At 34.7% G+C, this 24,312-nt stretch overlaps 1 protein-coding gene and 1 long non-coding RNA gene across 3 annotated transcripts; one reads left to right on the top strand and one right to left on the bottom strand.

The window, feature by feature from the left end:
• Positions 1-5,344: 5,344 nt before the first annotated feature.
• LOC108102327 (zinc finger protein GLI2) lies at positions 5,345-23,008 on the top strand. 2 transcript variants are annotated; one of them, XM_017207118.2, is made up of 10 exons: positions 5,345-5,911; positions 7,713-8,835; positions 11,327-11,404; positions 15,161-15,446; positions 18,141-18,325; positions 18,407-18,572; positions 20,456-20,794; positions 20,854-20,921; positions 21,009-21,578; positions 22,098-23,008. In XM_017207118.2, the coding sequence occupies exons 2-10, from the start codon at positions 7,723-7,725 to the stop codon at positions 22,671-22,673; spliced, it is 3,381 nt and encodes a 1,126-aa protein (XP_017062607.1). In that variant the 5' UTR covers positions 5,345-5,911; positions 7,713-7,722; the 3' UTR covers positions 22,674-23,008. The 2 variants fall into 2 exon arrangements, with proteins under 2 accessions (XP_017062607.1, XP_017062608.1); XM_017207119.2 differs by lacking the exons at positions 5,345-5,911; positions 7,713-8,835 and adding an exon at positions 10,296-10,872.
• LOC121530148 lies at positions 11,719-15,253 on the bottom strand. Its single transcript, XR_005993822.1, has 3 exons — positions 15,159-15,253; positions 12,683-12,875; positions 11,719-12,506 (listed from the first exon to the last, which is right to left on the bottom strand). It is a non-coding gene; the product is annotated as an uncharacterized LOC121530148 (long non-coding RNA).
• Positions 23,009-24,312: the final 1,304 nt, after the last annotated feature.

The following is a 24,312-nucleotide window of genomic DNA, read 5'->3' as shown; positions in this document are numbered from 1 at the left end:
GTAACACTACATATATTTGTATCTGTCCGTTCGTACACTAGAGAAAATAAATCTTAACTTTATATAATATCAAAAAATCAAGACTAACCAAAACATTATTTTATGATTGCCCATTTCATGTTCATTTAGATTGCTAATACTGAAAGAAGTGTTTAAGTAATAGCTCCGTGACGTTTATACCCGAAACATTTATACAATAAAGATATATCTTTGTGTTTCTTAAAAAGTATTTAACTGGTAAAAAACGTTTCGGACCCTGTAAAGGACTCAATTCATGAACAAGATGAACAGCAGGGTCGATAGCCATACCCATACGATCGGTAAGTTCTTGTTATATATGATAAAGTTGCAGTTCAATGCTTACTACTTTAAATATGAGTCACCTGTTTCTTCTGTCAGTGATACAAATAACTACATTTTAGTCTCAGCAAACGTACTATATGCTATTATCTGCGGTAGTTGCAGGGTAATATATTCCAATATGCTGCAATTGATAGGTTTTTAAAGAATACAAATAAATAAAGCATGATCACGCTTAATCCAGTATTTGAATGATAATAAACCGCAGTTTGGTTTGGCTTTGTCTCTATTGATTCTGAACTTCTGACCACATTTTCTCTTACCCCTTTCTCTTTCTTCTTTTTTGCAGAATTGAGTCGCGGAAACAGATGTGCAATTGCAGGCGTACGAACACATGTGCCTTGTTAAATTTATGTGTTTACTCCTTTCTTTGTACCTTTAGGTGGGTTAGTATTCCACCATCTGCTTCTGACCGCAAATCGTGATCGCTATTTGATACCGCCGTTTAGGTTATTTTTAGTTATAAATTGATGTAAAAAGCATTTTCATGTGTATGGGACGTAGAGGAGGTAAAATAATTCCGTTCGGATAAACCAGATACTATACATATGTTAAAATGTAAATTTTGCCTTCATAAAAATGTAGAAATTGTGCATCAAAAGAATACACTTGAATTCATCGAAATCACTTTAAATATATTTAGCCACCGTCTAGAATATGACAATAAAGTTGAAATGAAGTTTAATTTGTAAAAATTGTTTTCTTATGTGCTGCTGAAATCGTGTTTCAAATAGTTTAAAGCCAATTAAATAAAACGCAATGTTTGAAATTTATTTATAGAATACATGTCTAATGTCTAATATGTCTACATTAAAAGGACACATCTTTATAAATATAAAACAAATTCATAAATAAATACAGCTGCAATTTTTACAAAGCAAGAAAGCGCTTTCAGTTTAGATGTATATGTATGTACATATACATATATGCGTTAAAATATAACCACCCTACTTATACAAAAATCTCTTTAAATGTATTCTTATATTTAAAATATGCATATTAATGCATAAATGGAGCTACATTCATTGCATTTTGCAAATATTTATGCAAAACAAATCGAAATTAAACATTAATTTTATGGTTGCTTTCTGCAGTGTTATGTACATATTTGCGATAATATCAAATGTCTGATGTTGATCAGACGGGCAGGTGGAATTGGCTAGATCGAGTGCACATATTACCTTAATTTTTTTTACAATACCCATTTTTAATAATATATAAGGCTTGTTTAAAATGTTTCATTAAGTAGGGTGTATAATTACCTCCATTAAATGAACCAATTTATTTACATATATACATACATAGATAATACATAATATGAAATATAGAAATAGAAAGAGCGAGACAGAGAACGATGCGCGCAATGTGGTTATTAATTTATAAGTCTTAATTCATACAGGCTCTCCACAGAGTGGAAATTCACCATTATGACCGTTTCTAAACACACAAACCATATATACCAATTATAAGTTTATTCATACGTATGCATTTACAGATACATCTATGTAGACACATGCACATGAGCTCATGAAGGAGACTGTGACCATTGTGACGTTTGTCTTTTTGTATACAATTAGTGGTTGCAATATAAATATGTTTGGCTAGTATATATTTATAGATAAATATATAATTTTTTACTATATACCTTAGGGAGGAAATAATTTTCAATACCGCTATTAACATTCATTTAATTGTTCATAAAAAGAAATATAATACATACCATTACATCCGTCCCGAGTTGAGTATAAGGGTATACGACTATATACTTCTTGATCAGGAGTCGATTTAGCTTACGACAAATTTCAGACTGAATAGGTATAGATGAAACAAGTAGTTGAATATAGTTCCTTTATGAATTTAGTTTTTGTAATATCTTTAAGTTTCTATCTTACGATTTATAGGTAATACTAACTTACTTAAAAAAATGTATTTGAATTAATTTTTATTTATTTTGCAATTAAAAAATTAAGTTTGCAGAATCCACATATGCCTGCGAAGCACAATATATATTTTTAGAGCTTCCATATATATAGACAATTTATTATATATGTATAATTGGGAACAACCGCAAAACTTTATTGGCATATATTTAAGGCAGACTAACATTTATTCAATGTAATTTAAGAAATTTCAGTTAAAAGACATAATATGTTTGTTTGTACAACCAGTATGAGCAAAAAAATATTTTGAAAAATATGTATGCTACGAAAACATACTTCTGTTCTGCCTTGTTTTTTAAATTTTAGTATTTATATTTAGTGTAGTTTTTATTATTTAGGATTAAATAAAGCTGCGGGCTTTTTTTTAATAATAATTAATAATTTATAATTAAACTTCTTTGACTATACATATATAATGTTATAGAAAACCGATGAGGATCGATATGCTTCGGAAGGAGGATAGAAAAAATAAATTGAGCAGAAATGGCGCAATTAATTTTAACTAAAGATGTAAATTTAGCAGCATACTATTACATGTTTCCAAATATACATATATACGCACTTACATAAATAAACTTAAATCATTAAGGGTTTTATAGTGGTGGAGAGCTGCCGACATGTTGGTGTTGTACATAAGGATTTCACATAAACATTAAAATGCATACTTCTGCACCGTGACGAAGAGCAGAAATGCATCCAGATTGCACAACACAAGCTAGACAGAAACAGTTGGCAATTATAAGGAGTAAGGGAGATAGAAGACATGGACAGGAGCAGAAGGACGAGCAGGAGGTGGTGCAGGACAAAAGGTGCCAGAGAGGCCTTGAAGTAGACATTAAATCATACACAAATTTGCATATCACCGACCAGAACCCGGCTCTGCTGTGGTTGCAGGAAGACAGCAGCGAGGAGGGTGGTTCGCTGGGTGGTTGCAGTGGTCATCACGGCTGCATCGCTGCCATATAAGGGATGTTACTGCGGAAAGTGCAACACTAGCCGGACCCGACGACCAACGCCGAGTGCAACCAAAACAAACTTTCTGCCCCTTTGCCTGTCTATGTGAGAATAATCAGTTGGCGTAAGGGATGATGCAACGAAAACGCATCTGAAACGCGGTATGGGCCAGACGTTGTTCACACACACACACTCACGGGGACCGAATGGTTTATGGGCATCGACAGCATGCAGTTTCGTGCACTTGGAAAAACTCAATCAAGCAGCAATCAAGATAAATAATATAAAGTTCTGCACATTTTGCTTAGGGGAACGGAATAAAACCATGATGAATTGAAAATAGAGCAATAAATTGGTTACAAGTATAACAAATTTCAAACTGTATAATAAAAGGTAAGAATGGAGTATAAAAGTTTCCTTGCTAAGTTAAGTATGCCGTTATGTTAAGTAAAAGATTTCTAGGGTGCGTTTGATATTAAAAATAAACATGGTGTTCAAGTAGTCCATGGCAATTTAAATTTTGATCATTCTAACATCTTTTTAATTAAATAATCGGCTATCTTATTCTCTTATTGGGCCTACTTGATTTTCAAATCTTGCCACATAACTTAAAAATTCAATGATAAGAAAGTAAATTTTTTTAGTGTGAAACTGCAAAAGGCAAAAACAGCTACACTGCAATTGCATTCGCCAAGAGCGCCGGCGCTGGTTCCTATCCGAGTGCAAGGACCTGAATCTACATCCGCCGCTTTCGTTGCTGCTACCGACGCTGTCACTTTTTGTTTAACACACACAATTTTTATCTTATAATAAGTACGCCGCTGAACCCCAGGCATTCCCCCCTTCCGGTGCCCTTTTCCAGTTACCAAACAGCGTATTGCTGAAGCGATGATTTTTATTCTCAATTATTTTGGATGTGGCATTCACAAACGCAATATTCCATGGAGTAGAACAACCGACTGCGGATCGTCCTGACCTCGCGGAGCATTTTTATTTTATAAAATGTGATTAAATAAGATATACAATAATTGTGGACTGTGCATAAAAAACTAACTATATTAAAGATAAAAATGGATGATAACAGACAAAAGCACAAAAAATTCCGTAGCAATTGTTTTCAAGGATTTTTTTAATCTTGGGCAATTGCATTTGTGCTTCACTGCAATCAGACTGAAGATCTGACAAATATCTTTTTCTTTTACTTTAATTTCAGATCATCATAATTTTACTAAAAACAATAGACCAGAAAAGTTTTTAACATAAAATAAAAACTATCAAGCAATAAAATCGTACAATTTAACTAAACCATCCTTCAGTTTTTAAGTCAATAGAACAGAACAATTCATTCTCTGATTTCTTACACATATAAAAAAAATGGAAACATTAACTTAAACTTCATCGCAAATCCAAGAAAATAAAACTACCTAAATATATAAAAAAGTCCCAAAATAAAAACCGACCAACGAAAAAAAACCGCTTAACTAGATTGAAAATTTGTATGTTCGAAAAATAATTTTTAAAAGAAAAGTCAAGAAAACTTGAAATCAAAAGTACAAAATGAGATAAATTTATTACAAAAAGAAATCTAACATAAACCATTTTATGTCTAATAAACTTCTTATTCATAGGCTTAAATATATCCGACCATGGCTACGAATCAAAAAATAAATAACTTATTTGTGTATATAAAAACTCTGTACTTAAATTGACCAACTTAGGGGAAATAAACTAAGTTTTAGGTCTGCACTGATATTACCAAAGGTCTTACGGCCATATATTCCGACAACTTCAAAATACATTTTCTGAAGACTTACTCAAGACACACTGACACCGGAACAGACAGTTTGGAATACCATATACCATACAGTTAGCATTTCACAAAAAAACTGGCTTACGCCCTGGCATAATTAAGATATTTCGACAGGGGAAATGGCTTCATAGTTTTTAATAATAAGAGGAATTCAAATAAAATAGTACTTTGAAAAAACAAGAAGATGATAAAATTAATATAGACAACAATACCCCGAAAATAACACAAAAAGTATTTGTATAACGCTACTTAGTAATTCACTACAATATTTACTTAAATTTAAATATATATGGTATTTTTATATTAGATAATCTCGATTGAAACGTATATATGTACATTTATTGCCAATTTATGGGTATCTTCAAAATACTTTAAAATTTAATCGAATTAAGTTATATTTTTATATACCTTAAATACATATGTATTTGTGAATACAAGTCCGATAGTTAAGTGATACTTTTTGGCACAAAATAGGTAATGGTATCGGGTAACAAATTGTGATGTAAAATTAACAAAAAGTAAAGCAACTAAGTAAATGAAAATCGAAATATATCTAAATCAGTATGTCTCCATTACTATTTGGAGAGAGTGACACCACAAATATGCGAATAATGAATTTCCATTACCAATATATCGCGAAACCGTAACGTGTGCCTTATTCCGGCCTTAAGTTTAAATGATATTCAGTAACACATGAAAAATAAGTTAAATCAGAATTATAACCTTATTATTATATAATCGTCGAATGTAAACGCCCACTAGAATTTCAACGAATGTAATTTCATATAATATTACCAGCGCTGCAACCGTCATCATATTGTAATCATGATCAACGTATACTTTCACGGTAAGTATTGAGCATCGCTATGCAATTAAAAAAAAAATATATATATAAGATGCAAATTAAGGATCGTACTTGCGCTTTTAATACAATTTTGATCTGATAAATTAATATATTATATACCGATGTTGTCCGATACGTCAACTAAGAGAAAGTTAAAAGAGAGCGTTTATACATTTATCTATGACAATTGGTGCTATTGAGCGAAGATGCTGGTGTTGGTGGCCACGAAGACGAGACGAAGATGTTTTTCCGAAGATTTCAGCGCTGAGTCCAGAAACGAAGACGTTTGGCTTACTTTGCGAGGACGATGACGATGGCAGCGGCATTGACTCGACTTCAAGCCGACTCCACTTTTGTGTACAAGTTCTATTTCTAAGCGAGACGTGTCTGAACCCCCAGCAACAGTCATATTTATACTTGGCCAAGGCGGCGGCCAAATTAGTTTTTCTATGACTCGCGTGCCGCCAGGTTATCATTACTGTTTACTGAAAGCAGATTCGAAATCTCAGCTGTAACCGTAGCCGTATCTGAGGCCGTGCATAGAAATGTTTTATATTTTATATACCAAAATAACCTCGTAAAGAGGTAAAGCGGTCGAAAAGAGCAAAAATCTCCCAAAAGTTTGATATCAAAAAGTTTTTTATCTTTAAATCAAGACTTTTTTTATTTTTATATTTTCCGTGCAAATATTTGTTTCAAAATATTTATTATATTGTTTAGTGTTTAATGGATAAAATATTGTGTTATTTTTTCCTTTTAAAAAAACTCATTGGAGAAAAAGGAATATGGTCAAACCTTAAAAAATTTTTATTAATTTAGTATTCATTTCATTTTAAAATAATAGAGATTAGGAAATAAAATATTTTTAATCACTTCGGGTTGTAAATATGGTGTAGTCTTCCACAAAAATAAATTCTCGGGAACCGATACTGTTGTTCAACTTAAATAGGTGGAAAAGTTGGTGCGGCAATCTTAAAATTTTAAAAATAAATTATTTAAACTATTTAATATTATCGTGAGAACCAATTTTCATTGCAAAAAGTAAAATTAACGCAATGGTCGAAAGCCTTGCACTATAATTATTTTGTTATCCAATTTCAAAAAAGGCACTATCAAAAACTAATGCTGTGTACAATATTACCAGAGTCATCTGCTCTTAGAACTGAATAAATAATGTTAATTTAGTGGTGGTTAGGTCACTGGCCACTAAAGCAGAATTAAGAAAATTAATTGTGAATTGTGTTCCAATTTTATAAAAATGTTGGTAAATCAATGAAATCTGCATCCGTTAACTTAACAATCTATGTCTTTAACATGGACCGAAATGGTTAAGTCGACCAGGTAAAAAGTTTCTAAAAATTAATCAAATGAAAACATTAAGGGCATGGTAAATCAATGTAATCTGCATCCGTTAACTTAACAATCTATGTCTTTAATATGGACCGAAATGGTTAAGTCGACTACTTTTCAGTCGGAAATGTTTTATTACCTCGGTACAGATATCTGATAGTTGGGGCACTTGACCAAAGTGTTTTACCAATTTTCCAAATATTTTTTATCGTGACACAATGTAATACTCTCCATACACTATATTCGAAAGCGGCCAATATCATATTTCTTCATTAGCTAATTTCAACGTCTACTTATTGTGATAAAAAACATATGTCTAAACATGAGCTATAGGGTCGTAAAAGCTCCTATTACATATTCTACTTACTCTACGAGTAACAGGCATATATATCTTTGTTATCTTAACTAAGGCACGATGCTCACATTTTTTTGATCGAATATTTTTATGTTACAGGAGACATGATATGAAATTACGATGTTTTGGCCAGGTCCAAACCACTAGAAGTTGCCAGCCGAGAGTTAAGTTCAGGGTCAGAAGCAATCGTCCTGTTGGTCTACTAGATCAGTCAAGACCTGTGAGCAGGGAAAACAACATTGGCATACTCGTAAAAAAATTGTTCCGAATGTTTAAAATGGACGGCGCAGACTTCTGGCAGCAGGCACGGGCCCCATTTGGCTTGCAAACGGCGCTTCATCAGTACAATTCGCCACCGAATCAACAGCCACAACACCATCCCACAGTGCACCACTCCATTTCACAGGAGCACGAGCTGTTGGCCGAAGTCCACTCAGGTGTCCCCATTATGGGCTCGGGTCCAGTGAACAGCAGTAGCTCAATTGTCTTATCCAGCCCTCATCCTCATCTGGGCAAAGTTGAGTCCAGCCACATACTGCAACAGCACCCGGAGCAACAGTCATACGTGGGAGACTCCTTTCGTGGTTCGCAGTCGCCCCAGCTAAGCAGCCACCACCTGTTGTTTAATGCGGCTGCGGCAGCGGCTGCGGCGGCACACCTTAAATCTACAGCCATGCAAAACAACCTTTCACCAATAGCGGACCAGACGCCGAATTCCTTGCGCAACTATGGCCATAGCTCCTTGAATGCCTTATGTGGGATCAAGCCCAAACAGGAGATGGATGCTAGGGCAACCCCCCAGTCGATCGACGAGTGCCGCCAGCCGCTGGCTCATCCGCAGGCCCAGCCTTTATACGGCGGAGATTTCTACGATGTAGGGGAGGCACAGGCAAGAGAAGCTTCCGAAGCAGAGGGACGAGCGATGACCATTGAAATTCGCGAATGTAATACGGAGTCCGATGAATTAAAATCCAACTTACAGACTCACCAGCAGCAGACAGCAGGCCAAGCCTCGCAAGCGCCTCAATATAAGTCAATGTCACCCGGGACAGGAGGCAGCTCTAATTCAGGGGCACTAACAGGACCCAGACCAGGGGCAACAATGATCAACAAGACCTTGTCGCAAGGTCAGCAGTCTCCGCAGAACTGCACAACGCCATCCGCTGGTAGCACGACGCCCGACATCAAATACAACAACGACAAAATGACAAGTGAAATTCAGGTACTATCTATTTTTTGCGTTTAAAAATGAGTATATTTGTATGCACATATGTATACGGATAGATTAGATTAAATTGTGTTCTATATAAGATTTCGGTGTGATAAATATGTATTAAATATTGTTTGTTACAAAATTGTTCAATTTGTTAAAAGCACTTACAATTGCTTGCCTTTGTTAAAAAATATTTCCCGCGCTTAAAATTTTAACAAAATTTAAGTTTTCGTATTCGAAAAAAGGAGAAGGATGTTTTTCCAAAGGAACACAATTTCAAATCATATGATCTTAGCCCTTTAGTAATAACTCACGTATTAAATACTAAAATAAATAAACGTGAACGCTTAGATGTTTAATAAATAAATTCTTATCAAATATTTAAGTTAATTGGTGCCTTAAGTGTATTATAAGTAACCTCAAACGAGAACTTTCAATTCAACTTGTTTTGACTACGAATTTTTTAAATAGAGTGCACGTCTTTTTTTATTTGTTTGGCTTGTTCCTTCAACGTCTTTCGTAAAATGTGTTAGCTCGTTTTGTGTCTTTTCAAAAGTAGTCTCTTTTTCAAAATTTCTCTTTTCCATGTCTCTTAATTGCACCCATTTAAGAGCATTCAAAACATCCCTTTAGCAACCCCTTTTACACGAGGGAAATTTGAAAAGCTCACTTTCGTTCCAGCTCAAAAGGTGTAAATTCCGTCCACAGGCTCGGTGAGTCTCAAGACTATGCTGCACTCTTGGTCGCCTTGGGAACGTCCTTTATGGTGCTAGCTTTCTTGTCGTTTAAGGAGCTGTAGCGGCGCTTCTCCTTTGTTTTAATTTTTTCCTTTTCCTTGTCCCATCAAAATATCTCTGTATTTCGCCAGATCACGATTTGTTTTGGGATGACGGTTTGGAAATTAATGAGGGGTAAAGAAAAATGGGTGGGTGGTTATGTTAAGTTACACATAGTTAGGGAGTGGGAGAGAGAAATAGCTATGACCCGAGAGAAATGGTAAGAGAAATAGAGAAGGAAGAACAAAGAGTAGTCTTATCCTCGCTTAGTTTTTAGCTATTCTTAAAGTATTGAAGTAACCCGCATTGCCGAGTTCTGCCTTTCCTAATGTATCTCCTATGTATAGTGTGTGGGGAATCTTTACCTCAGCTCACTTATACAATAAGTTACGGGGACCGAAATGGGGATGCAAGTTCAGGTTCTGTTTAATAATACACACACACCATATATACATATTTTATATAAGTAAGTTTACCGTTCCTAGTCCAGAAGTAAACTCTGCCGCTGCCATAATTTTCTTTCCCCTGGACTTGACTTCCCTTCGCGCACTAGGAAAAGAGAAAAGAGAGCGCAAGATGCCGTTCTTTCGGGAGCTTTTTCTTTCTGTATTTTTTTTTATTTCTTCAAGATAACAATAATAAGGCATAGAGAAAGAGATGCCGAATTAGAAGCTCGATTGTGGCAGCGGCAGAAACGACGTCGTCGCAACAACAGGATAGTTCAAGAAGAACCCCCTAGCAATCACATAGTGTCCCGTTTGTTGATGATAATTCGCCGAGCCGGCAGAAGTTCAAAGGACCTCAGACCGTAAGGTTGTGTGCCTCGGTCCGCTTCGCGTAGCTTAATATGATTGCTTAACTTAATTTAGTTCGTTCGTGCGCTAACTATTTTCGTAATCGTGATACAAATTTTTATGCACCGACCGCCAAAACTGTATCTAAGGATAGCAATCGCATTTGGATCACTAAAGTTTTTCAAGTTTTTCAAGATTAAAAGGCGATTTTCGGTGTTAAAGTAGTTTAACAGATTGTGCCTAACATGACACACAAGTGCTGTAAAGTTCGCAAATCTTTAACTCGGGAACGAACAAAAAACCTTAATACCACCAAAAAAATCAAAAAAATTTGTATTACAAATCGTCGAACCAAATTTTAAATATTTACGCGGCAAGAGAACTGTGTTGTATTCGTTCAATTTTATTTCGTTTTACGATCGCCTGTCTAGGTCTATACGTATACAATGACACTTGACTGTGAACAGGAGCACGATGTAATTTTTATTTTATCATTAATCAAAATTTAAATTTAATATTTAAATTTAATAATTTAAGAGCTTTTCGAATTATAAAGAATATAACAGTGGACCTTTGTAAAATAGGCAAAAAGCTTTACAATAAATCATGTTCATATTAAATTATTTATTTGAATAACACACTGCTTATATAAACATGTTTATTTTACACATAATTTTCAAACAAACAATTTAAAAAATATATGTGAATATAGTTTTGCGAGATAGAAAACATAAGTATAAAACATATATCATATTTAAAAACTATTTCTACATCTACAAATTTGCCACGTTAAAGTGACTTAACATAATTTTGCAATATATATATATTAAGTTTAAGAAAAGGTTTTACACGTATATATTCTTAATAGGAAATGCAGTTGTCCGTCAGACGTATTTTTAATAACAATATTTATTTTTGATTGTATTTCAGCTTCAGCTTTCCCGGTCGAGCAGCGCCGCCGCGATCAGTGAACGCACCCTTGAAGAATGTTGGTCAACCCTACAACGAGTGAGTTGGCATCTGTTCCGTTGTGTATAGTACTCTTCCTCGTCAAAGACACTGTACAAGTACACAGCTGCAGTACAGAACATCACCAAACACTTCCGCACACTTATTACAATCAATGTGTATGAGCTTCCACGAGTCTCATAAATAGATAAATTACTTATTTGTCCGAATTCGTTCAAAAGAAATCTGACCCTTAAAGTTCGAAGGCTTTTAAGCGAAATTATTTTTATTTCATTAATATGATTTTACTTAAATTTTACAAACAAATTTAAATATATCGACCTATAATATATTAAAATAATGAAAACCTATTGCTCATTTTTATATTAGTTTAACCACTAAAAACTGATTTATGTTCAAATAATGGAATTTTTAAGTTTATAATTTAAAAAAGTGTATAGGTCTTACTAAAGATTAACCTAATTAAATATATTGATCAGTAAATTGTATACAATTTTCTTTTATTTTTCTTTTTTTATATATCGGTTTTGGGAAATTTTTGGCAAATTAACGCCAATTTTTAAAGTTATGGGTAGTTCCAACCACAATTCATATTGTTTTGTACATACATATACCCTGAAAAAGGTTTTACCGATCGGGCGACTTTTCGGTGTTTCATACATAATACTTGTGTTTATACTATTTATTGTAATGAAATCTCCAAATTCGCAAGTGTATTACAAGTTGATTGCCGTTTTTAACCGTTGTTTAAAATTCTATATATATTTTAATTTATTTATTACATCGTAATATATATGTATACATATAACCAATTCAATTATTATATATATTTCCAACATATGTACATATATATATTATTAATCACCAATTGTCTTTTTTTGACGAACTGCGTAGTCAAAAATATTGACTTTAATCAAATTTAAAGTACTATGTTTTTAATTTATAAAGAAATTAGAAATTTTCTATACAATAAAACTGTTTTAAGACATATAATTATTTTAACTAATTGATCCGTTCCTATCTTTATCAAATATTTTCTTATTTTGTTCTCAACAATTTGAAGAAGTGTACAGAAAGCAGCAAAGTAACTTCGAATTATACGTATATTTAAAGAACCAGCGTCCCGAACATTTGACCTTCCCTAAAATGTTTTGTCTTCTATGACTAACACATTCGTAAATTTTGTTTATGTGTTTTTGAACATATATTTTACATATGTGTGTGCTTCGCTTGCACACAAACAAACGAACTCGCACCCAGCCGTACGAGCTCATTGTCCACCCCTCACGTTTTTTCAACCATTTTTATTTCACTCACCTCAACGACTCGCAGAACGAAAAGAAGCAATGGTTGCCGCCTCCTGCTACCCCTAAGACAAGGTTGAAGTGGTCGGCGGACCTAAGTCCATCCCTCTTCGAGTTTGCGTCCGTGGCACTAGGGGTCCAGTGTCTGAAGGTTGGCAAGAACTTGACTCAAGAGGGACGGTGCGGGGTGATGATACGAAAAAAAACTAAAACGAATAAGGGAGGAGAACGAAGTAGTGAAAAAGCATGTACACAGTAGAAGAAAACTTTCAGGCGCGCTCTTATTGCATCTTTTTTACCTTAATTTGACAATGGTTATTATAATAGCTCAGATAAAAAACTTATGCAGTATATAAAAAAAATTAATAGTTTTTTGTTGAATTGTTTATGGGGACAATTTTTGTTTTGGTGTTAGTATATAAGGAATACCTACAAAATATTATAACTTATCTATAATATTGAGCTAGATTTTATTAGATTACAAGTCAAAACATACAAATATCGCTCTTAGAGGCTCCTTTAATTACTCGGCTGAACAAATTCTCTTATTTTATCGGCATCCCATTTGCCTCTGTATTTACGCGTTTTCAAGACTAATGGTAAACACTTACAAGTACCCTGTCGCTACTATCCACATACCAACTAAAACCAAGTGAATAAAAGCTGCATTCTGTCTCAGGCAAAACCGAGTGGCCGTGGCTATACGATAGAAGGATACAAAAGCCGCTACCAGTGGAAGCAAGCCATTGCTCGCCTGCCAACCAACCAGAGAGCTACACGAATTCAGCGTGGCCATTCCCCTTCGCTTTCATGCTGCACCTAGTTCTATCCTTTTTCCGAATATTTATATAGATCCCTACCTACTTCTTTTGAAAAGGAAAAAATTGATAAATGTATGATTAGAGAAATTAAGGTATATTATCTTCGTAAAATAAGAAATTGGAATCAAAACTGATTAGAAGTGCATATTTTAACAAAAAGAAATGTATGACAGGGAAATATAATTGCATTCTTTGAAAAGCCAGGCACACGGAAGCATCCTACCATTGGGATTTGATTGTTAAATGAATGTCTATGTCAAAATTATTCAAATGAAAAGCGACCTCACTCTCTATGTGTCCGTTTTTTAAAGTGTTTATCAATTCCGATATTAAAAAGCTTTTGGAACATGCACATGTATTAATAAAAAAGAATATTTAAATACAATCCAAAACTTTAACATTTCATCTATATGTATATAAGTTATTGAGAGGGAAATGATACACCATACCATGCTTTAACGAATATATTAAAAGTTTTACTCTAAATTTACGGGTCATATATTTCGGATATGAAGAGTATCAGATTAAATATCAAACATTTTATGCTTTCTTCAATGCATTTTTTTGGTATATACATTTATACGTTCGCCTTTACTTTTAATTTAATCCCTCCATTGCCAATTTAATAAATATATATTTTATGTAATACATGTATAAAAATCCAATCCTGCTGACAACAACAATCACAGTAACTAAGCATAAATAGTCTTCGTCTTAATCTTCATATACTCGTATAGTACTCCACAATTTTTAATGTTTGTCTCTTAATAAACCACAGCTTTATAATTCTATTTCGGATGTTACAGGGAAAATCTTCACCAATATTAATTTATTCTAAAGCTCTTTTATTTAATTTTTTTGCAAATTTTTTGTATCTTATTAAAATAGTAAATGTTGAAATGAACTATGTGAGCTTTTAATATTTGCTTTATTATTAGCTGGTTTTTTACAATTTAAAATTCGATTTCGCTCGATCGTCGAGAATTTGTACAACCATCACAGTATACTTTCAAATAATATATAAAAACTTAGTATTTATATCAAAAAACATGATGTGCAAGTTTAAACTTGATGCTTTCAAACTTATAACTTTGTAGATTGCATCATGTGTGTAAAAAATTTTCTTAAATTCCTTTTGCTTTTTTATATTTATAAAGTGGTTTTATGTGTGAGTAAAATGCTGTTCAATATTTTAAGAAAGAAAAATAAATTGTTAATGTACAATTTCGATCGTTAAAATTTGCTTAATAGCTTGGTATTGGCCTTAATAATAAATTATACAAAAACACAACGAAATATGACCTCACAATATGAGTAAACAATTAAGCAGCACCTAAAAACGTCACCTTTACCACTAATGTACATGTTTATTTATATTTTTTTTTAATGTTCACAAAAAGTTCTTATTTTGCTGACATATTTTTAACTTGTACGACATGCAACGGTACACATTTATATTAAAAAGTTTATAAAAAATATCATACAAAACTGGCAATTATTGCAAAACGGGGAAAAATAAATATTTAAATATAACTAGTATTACAGACGCAGCGACAGAATGACCAACTTAAAGAATTAGTGGGGTTTTTCGGTTGAGGTGTACACTGCCTACGCCAAGACTTTATTGCATATCTGTTTGCTTAACTAACCGACACCTCTTTGACTTACAGCTTTTCATGCACAAAAGCGCGATGCAGCAAATTCAGCAGCAGATTCCACGCGTCGGTCTAGGAACCCACGGCGTGACCGGTACGACTAATTTGGTAGGCAACATCACGCCCGGCTCGGATACTAAGCCGCACCAGTGCCAACAATGCATGAAAAGTTTTTCCAGTAACCACCAGCTCGTGCAACACATCCGAGTGCACACTGGAGAGAAGCCGTACAAGTGCTCCTACTGTGATCGTAGATTTAAGCAGCTATCGCATGTCCAGCAGCATACTCGGCTGCACACAGGTGAGTTCTTGGCCCATGCACATGGTACACCAGATCAGCATATTCGGAACATAGTATTTTCAACTTTCAATTTTATACATATGTAGAAGGATTGATTCATATTCCAAAACATCTGTTACAACAAAACACTTGCTAGCTTTATTTTATATAGACGTATTAAAGTTTTTAAAGCTTTTGACGAAATGATTTTTGAAACGATAACCTGTAGTCAACAAGACAAGAAGAAACTCTAAAGTCGTGTTCCGCGAATATAAAAAAAAACAGTAACGGTTTTATCCAGTTTTCAAATATTCATTTTTCTATCGGAAATTTACGAAGCCAACACCTGTTCTCAGAAGAAATATGTTGAATAACTGATAGTAAAATCACTTCCCATGTGAGGTCTTATAGCCTACTCTTTCAAAACATTTTGGTAATTCGATAAACGCTTATACTCGGTCAAACTAAAACGTAAATTTTGGTAATGTAACCGCCACGGCCGGATAAAAAATCACCTGGACCTGCGGTGGCATCTCTAGAATACTTTCCCGAGATCTTAGCGTTTTTGCTTTGCGCGTTTTGGTTTTAGAGTGGACGAGGCCAGGGGGGGCATCATTAGAAACTGCACGCTTAATCTCAAATGTTAGCACTTATAGTAATCGACATCTCCCAGTTTTTACAAAAAGCGCAAACCTTAAGATGCGCTGCCATTTCAAGATTATCTCACCTTTGTAGCTCTTTGTAGTTCTTGAGAACTCAGCGATTTTAGTTTTTGTGATTTGTGGGTGTTAAAGTGGGCGTTGCAGGATGCTGAGTAGGTCTTAAGAGTCTACAGCTTAATCTCTTTATAGCTCTTATAGTTCCTGAGATCTCAGCATTCATACAGACCCTGATCAAGAATATATATACTTTATAGGGTCAAAAACGCTTTATCCTACCTGTTACATACTTTACATAATTTAGGGTTTGATTAGATTTTGTATAACATTTTTTAACATCGGACAGTTATTTAATATGTTTTTTCTGATTATTTACAACTTTTTGGTAATTTTATAGCAACAAAGAAAACTAGTTTTGGCTATCTGTGTTTTTATACCATTACAGTTGAAATAGTACTTTAATGACACAATAACAAATGTAACAAATGTATTTGTAAGAACATCTAATATGAATTTGCCTTGTTCATTTTATATTTTTATTTTACGAGACGAAAAACTGCTTTTATTATTCTGATGATTTGACACTTAGAATTTATTTATTATTATTATAATTGTAATTACAAAGGTAATAAAGATTGCACAGGGTTTCTTTAGGGTTTCTTCTTTAAACTGATCTCATCTCGCCTTGCTTTTCGTCTTTTTCCTAAAAATCTTTTTGCGTCCGTATAATAAGTTACATGATTGTAGCTACAAAGCAGCGGGCGGAATTTCAAATGGCAATGGCAAAGATAATTAAATAAACTGGAAGAGCTTTTAAGTCAGTAGCCAGTCCCCTCCCACCTTCGAAATTATGCTTGAAATGACAGCTGTAAGGGATGTGTATATGTACGGTCTTGAAAATACACAAATATTCAACGTCATTAGCTGCATTCAATGTCATTTTCCTTTCCTGTTCGTGTGGTCCCAATCCGTATCCACCACTTTGTCATTAAATAATATACACACCTGATTGCAACTTTACAAAGCCTATTTGTATTTTTTAGCTTTTAATTTTTTTGTTGCCTTTAATTGAAAACCAGTTTCGACCTAACCCCAGTAATAGGAGTAGCTTAGGCAGAAATTGAATTCTTCCTTTTAAAGGACGGGGTTTCCCATCGCCGCGAAGTAGGATTGGGTAATTATACCATACAAGGTCCCAGCCCGGCCGGTTCCTTAAACGCTGACGGCGCGGGACAAAACTTGCGGAATGGATAATGGATAGCACAGCCCATTAAGCGAAGAAGGGCCGCCAAGTCAAGCTGCACACCAGTCAGTGCACTCTTTAAAGCGCTTAAAGTGATCCGTAAAATAACGTGGTGTTAAGGTAGTCATTACGTGTCAGCGATAAGTGAACATCCAGTTACTTGGAGTTTCTAAGTTGACTGCTGGGCAACAAGATGTACTTGAGATTTGTTCGTGGTCTGGCTTCTTTCAATTTTGGCAATTAATTTTGTCGAAAGCAAAATGACACCATGTAGCTTAAACTTTTTAGTATCTCTCTGACTCTTTAGCTGTCACTGACCTTCAACTTTATATTTAATTGCACGATTTTAAGATAATATTCAGGAAAAATTAAAAAAATTAATTTATGCATGCTCAAGCCTAACTTTCTAGCACTTTTAATTCCAAATAACTCAGCGTTCATATACAAAAAGACCACAGTTGAGCTAACTAGGCATCTCTAGAATCGACATGCTTTACATCACCTTTTTATCTCTTATTGTCCCTAAAATCTCAGCTATTGATCCTGATCAAGAATATATATATTTTAAAATTTGACAAATAATTTACAAATTTTTTACAGATTAATAGGTATTCACAAATAAAAAAGTATTTACAGTTAAACCAAACCTTTAACGTTAATATAATAGACGACTGTTTTTTGTTGGGGCTTGTGGGCGTCACCGGTTCCAAAAAAAGAACGTGATGCTCACACCGACAGGGAATCGCACGCACTAGAATTTAATCGTTTAAAAAAATATAATATTAAACCGATTTATTCATTTTTAATTTTTAGGAGAACGACCCTATAAATGTCACCTGCCAGATTGCGGTCGAGCTTTCATACAACTTTCGAATCTTCAGCAACATTTACGTAACCATGACGCTCAGGTAGAACGTGCAAAAAACCGTCCATTCCACTGCAACATTTGTGGAAAAGGTTTTGCCACAGAATCTAGCCTGCGAACACACACATCTAAGGTAAGTACGATTTATCATTAAAACTCCCTCATTTGCTCTTTCGATCCTTTCGTAACTTAATTCACTACGACTTACAAACAGGAGCTGCAGCTGCACCTAGGTGTCCTGCAACAGCATGCCGCCCTAATAGGTGGTCCTAACGCCACGTCCTGCCCTGTGTGCCATAAACTGTTCCTTGGTACCGAAGCTCTTGTGGATCATATGAAACACGTCCATAAAGAAAAAAATACTGCCCCTGGTGGATCAGGTAAAGACCAGATTTTAAATAATTTAATTTAATAAATTTCAAAGGCATAAGATCAAATATATTTCTTAATTTAAGAAGATTTTCATACAAAGTCAAATATTTACAATCGAGTGAAATATTTAGGTAAGACATCTGAATATTTCGTGATCTTTTTCTTATAATATATGAGGTAATGGATTTATTCGATGTAAAAAAATTAATTTTTCTACTCGTTACTTAGAGTACAAATTAGAAAGCTGGTATGTATAATCTTGAGATGCCATCGCATTTCATTATGGTCGAGTCGAGTGCCAGCGCATCTCACGGTGGTACAAAAGTCCGGCCACGGTAGACGCTTTTTCTTAAAACAGTGAAATATCGGTAACTATAAGTGTCCATCACTTATTTGTTTAATGTTCAATTTATGGCTATAGCGTCCATAGTATTAAATTGTATGTATTCCTTATGGCTTGTATAACTTTTTTCGTAAATATCTGTTGATTTACCAAAAATTTTCAAATACATTTTTCATCTTGAACTGTCTTAACCTGTCTAAACTGTCCCTATAAACATCTCGGCTTCGGTAATGTAAGAGAAAGAAACCCAAAAGGTCACGTTTTACGTTTTTTTTTTAAATATGCACGGAATAGAATAATTTATATTTATTCGGTCTACTCGTATATCTATAAACAGAAATACATTTTTTAATCGAGCAATTACTTTAGGTGTTTTTCAAAGTCAAGACAATTAGGCTTTAAAATTTTAATTTAAATTTCAATTTCTTGTAGTATGTAGTCGTCTCTTAAGGATTTTCTGAATCTTATATAATATTTTATAGACATATTTGACCTGAAGCCTAAAGTTAATATCAACTTTCATTGTTACTTACAAGTAAAATTTCAACTATTTTATTTAATCGTCAAAACAATACAAAATCCAATAAAAAACAAGAGGAAACGCTATAGTCGAGCGCCGCGACTATAAGATACCCGTTACTGTTTTACACAATTTTAAAATATTAATTTTGCTAGTGGAAATTCACAAGGCGCCACCTATTGTCAGAGGAAGTATGTTGAGTATGCTTATAGTGACGTCACTGCCCATGTGAGGCCTTATAACTTTAATTTCTTTATAAATAGCAAAATAATGTTCTTTGGTAAATCGATAGATATTACCAGAAATAAGGTATACTCGTTCAAGGTCAAACGAAGGCATTCATAGTAATATTATAGACGCCACAGTTTTCCGCGGTTTGTGGGCGTTAGAGTGGGCGTGGCTTGATCGGAAAAAACCAATTCGCATTGGGAGCATTATAAAAACTTACATGCTTGATCCGAACTTTCTATCTCTTACAGTTACCGAGATATCAACTTTTCTAGAAAATCCGAAAACGGTCTTTTGAGCCTTGTGGGCGTATGGGTAGGTGTGGCCGGATAGTAGAACCACAATAAGATGCGCTAGCATCTAAAGATTATACTTTCTGAATTTCAACTTTCTAGCTCCAATAGTTCCTGAGATTTTAGCAATTTTAGTTTTTTGCGATTTGTGGGTTAGAGTGGGCGTGGCAGGATGCGGAAATAAACTTGCGCTGTCCCGGGACCTCAAGAATCTTTATGGTTAATCTCAACTTTGTATCTGTTGTAGTTCCTGAGATCTCAGCGTTTATACGGACGGACGGACGGACAGACGGACATGGCTCAATCGACTTCGCTATTGATCCTGATCAAGAATATATAAACTTTATAGGGTCGCAAACGCTTCCTTCTATCTGTTACATACTTTTCAACGAATCTAGTATACCCTTTTACTCTACGAGTAACGGGTATAAATATATGGAACTTATTATTATTATTAACAATAGGTGGATTTTTACGACAATGTTAATTTTGTATTTTTCTGGTCAGCCTTATCTCATTTCAACGATCTGAATCAGGACGCTACAGGCAGTGAGAGCGGAAATGGAACTGGAACTACCAACGAACAGATTTCCGCGCAATGCACTTCTGAATCTAACTGCGCTCAGAGCTCTCAACTGACTACAGCTGGTTGCTCCAATTTTATCGACAGTTATCTAGGCAAAAGAAGGACAGCGAACCATCCCTGTCCAGTATGTGGCAAACATTACGTCAACGAGGGATCCCTAAGAAAACATCTAGCATGCCACGCCGAGAACTCTCAACTTACAAACAGCCTGAGAATGTGGCCGTGTAGCGTTTGCCAGGCAGTCTTTACTCATGAAAATGGTGCTACACTAAGTCATCTATACAAAAGTGAAATCGAAATAATCCTTTTCTTTTTACAGGCCTTCTAACACACATGGAATCGATGCGCATGGATCCGAAACATCAATTTGCGGCTCAGTACGTTTTGGTATGTTTTAAGCTGTTTTTAACTCATATCATAATAAGAATAAATAGAAGAAATAAATAATTTCGTTTTATAAAATTTTATGATCAGTCTCGAGCAGCTGCGGAACAACGGGAACGGGAATCCCTCCTAGCTGTAACCTTGGCTGCCAGCAGTGCCACCGGTAACAGAATTGGAATTGTAGATGCCGGAAACGTTTTGCCAATGGGTGCCCACAATTCGGAGGGATCAATCTCAAAGTGTCCTTCACCTTCCGCAAACTCCGAATGCTCTTCGAACGGTCGTTTAACGTCGTCAACAACGTCTGATCAAGATCAAGACGTCGAACATGGATTGAGTGAGAATGAGAGTAGCAACCAGAACAACGTAACCAGCCTGAATAACAACAATTGCACATCCAACAACTCCAGCTCAAATAAGATAGCTGAGCTTCGACTTCCGGGATCAGGCCAATATCCCATAGATGCAGATTTGCACGTTGCTAACCGAATGTCTCTGATGGCCGCAGCTGCCGCAGCCGTTGCTGCTTCGCGGCCACAGGACGGAGTCGAAGCCTCAGCAGTACCCAGCGCGGCGGTGCAAGCAGCTGTGGTTAATTTGGCCGCTGCCATGCGAATGAACAATCCTACTAGCAATGGCCCTAGCCCTTACCAACAGCATGTAAGTATCCCATATTAAGAAATTTTCAATTAGAAGGATTGTAAATTTAAATGGTTTTGAATTATTTACAATTCGTTTTTTAATTGATTGATTGATCTAAAATATTGAAAATCATTACAATCTGTAGTGCGGTTCGCACTGAGGGACACTATGGTGCGGTGTTGATTCCTAACCAGGGGCATAAATTAGAATATGTATATATGGAACTATCATATCAACAATAAATTAAAAATTTAGATTATTTTTTTAAAACAAAATAAACCTTTAAATGTAAGTTAAATATACGGGGCTTATAAATTTTAAATACTAATAATTTAAAAAATCTGAAACTTTTAAAAACAATATTGCGATCGCATTTTTATCAAATGAAGAAAAAATCGTTTAGACGCTTTGACCAGATTTGAATTAATTTATTACGTTAATTTTGCATAGGCTTTTGATTTTTAAATTTTGGATATTTTCTACTCCATATACATTCTCAATCAATTAATTATTTCGATTTTGTATTTAACTTTACAGCACGGTGATCACACTCATTCACACCATTCTCATCCTCATCATCATCAACAAAACCAACAGCAACAGTTGCCCCATTTGCTGGTACACACTCACCCCAGCAACAGCAACTCGCGCTCACAGCGGTCTCCAAACTTAAATGTGCCAAATTTGCAGAACGAATCATCTGCAATGAACATAAATGTGCATATGATGCGCGGTGGCCTCGACCCTGATCAAAACCAAGGAGGAATTCATGATATAGACGTTCTTCACCAACAGCAGCAGCACCACCAGACGTCCAACTTTTCGCAGCACGCCGCTGCTCCTACAAATCTACAAACCCCATCACACCCCCAGGCGCATCACACTTCCCACCACCATTCGGATTCGGATACAGCGCTCCGTATGCACCAGGCTGAAGTGATTTTGCGGTCGCATTCCGAAGCTGCGTTTCGACTAGCAACTGCCAGTGGTCCTGGTCCTGGAGTAAAAAGCGACAACAACAATGCTAGTGTAATGCCTAGCAACAACGACCATCAACATAGATTTCATTCGCAGTCGCATCAACAGGAACATCAAATGCCATCCAACTCATGAAGTTCGGCGATTGAGTCCTCTGGGACAGATGTGGATTGAGGATAAACACAGAATTGAGTACAACGATTTCTTATTGCTTCGATTGCGTTTGAAACAATAGGATTTAAGACATTTGAATGCGTAAGCATGTATTACTAATTTAATTTCTGGACGAGATATTGATGCAAATTATTTTATGTTTGTATGTATGTTTAAGCAGGCAACATAGGCCTAAGCAATAAAGCGACCCCATTCATTGTGCAATAGTATAACCAAATGTCAATGTGTGCAGATAAATATATGTAAAAACTTTTGTGTTATGTTTACGTTTATTATAAGAGTAAAGATAAATGCCCTAAAATTTAACCAGAATTTTATTGGTCTATAAAAATTTAAAGGTAATAATTCAGGTGTAACAACGAAATCATTAAAGTGTTTTTTAAGTATTTTAATATTTACAATCTGCATTTTAACCATGTGTAAATTTTATGGTTTATGTTAAGACAACACCCAGCCGGTATAAATAGAATTTTTGGTCTATTAGTGGTAAATAAAGTGGTTTAGGTGGCTTAAGTTCCTATTATTTTATTTTTAATCCGCGGCTTTTGATTTCTTGATAGTTTCTGATAATCTACTGGAACCAGTTTAGATTGTTCTAAGCGTTACCATTTGTTGTCTTGTCTTTTCAACTCTTTTAAGCAAGCACAATATAGCACCAACGAAGCGCAATGTGATTTTATTAGCAGGACACGCCCACTTGCTGCGAAAATTTGTGGCATCCATAATATTAAAGTTTATGACAGTCACGTCGCAGTTAACTTATAAATATGCTTTTTATGGTCCTGGAAAAGAGTAGAGCTAAGTGAATATTCTACACGGCGTCAATTTCTGCTAGCAAAATGACTATTTTAAAATTGGTTATAACAGTAACGTGTTCCTTGTTTTTATAAAGATAAGATAATTGCTGTTGATAATTAGATTAACATTTTTATTGAACTTTTATTTTATCTTTATAACCAATAGTCGGAGAGTAAAAATGTATTCTATATTATGTGAAAGGAGTGTAAGATGCCTCTTCGACCCTTATTCCCATCTACCTATTACAAACTCTTATTAATACAAAAATACATCTGCTTGGAAGTATAATTATTTATATTATTCAAATGTCTTTATACCTGTTACTCGTAGAATAAAAGAGTATATTGTTCTCGTTGAAAAGAATGTAACAGGCAAAAGGAAGTGTTAGTGTTAGGTTAGTTTTTAAATTAAATTTAACTAAAAACATCGCGGTTTTCATTTAGCAGATTACGATACCTAGAACCAACAAATAAACCATCTTAATAATTACCTAATATGCTAATAGTCAAACTTCTTAAATTGAAACCATTGTCATACTTTCGATTTACTGAAACTTTGAGTTTACTAGGTGTGTTCAAAAATTGAGATACTCATTTTTGCGGGCAACGTATTTTCGATCTTTTGTTTTATTTTTTTGTACACTTTTTTAAATACCTGTACCAAGTTCCAAGTTTATAGCATTTTCTGTTTGACTGTACTCGGTGATCGGCGATTTTGTTTTTTTTTTTCGGTCGGACGACTACATTTTTTTAATAAACGTCTGTTCTGACGTCATTCAACAGCTCTTTTTAAGCAAGACCGT

The sequence above is a fragment of the Drosophila eugracilis genome, unplaced genomic scaffold (genome assembly GCF_018153835.1).
Source record: "Drosophila eugracilis isolate 14026-0451.02 unplaced genomic scaffold, ASM1815383v1 contig_340, whole genome shotgun sequence".
Lineage (NCBI taxonomy): Eukaryota > Metazoa > Arthropoda > Insecta > Diptera > Drosophilidae > Drosophila > Drosophila eugracilis.
Note: the sequence above shows the minus strand (reverse complement) of the source record. Positions and strands in the feature narration are given on the sequence as shown.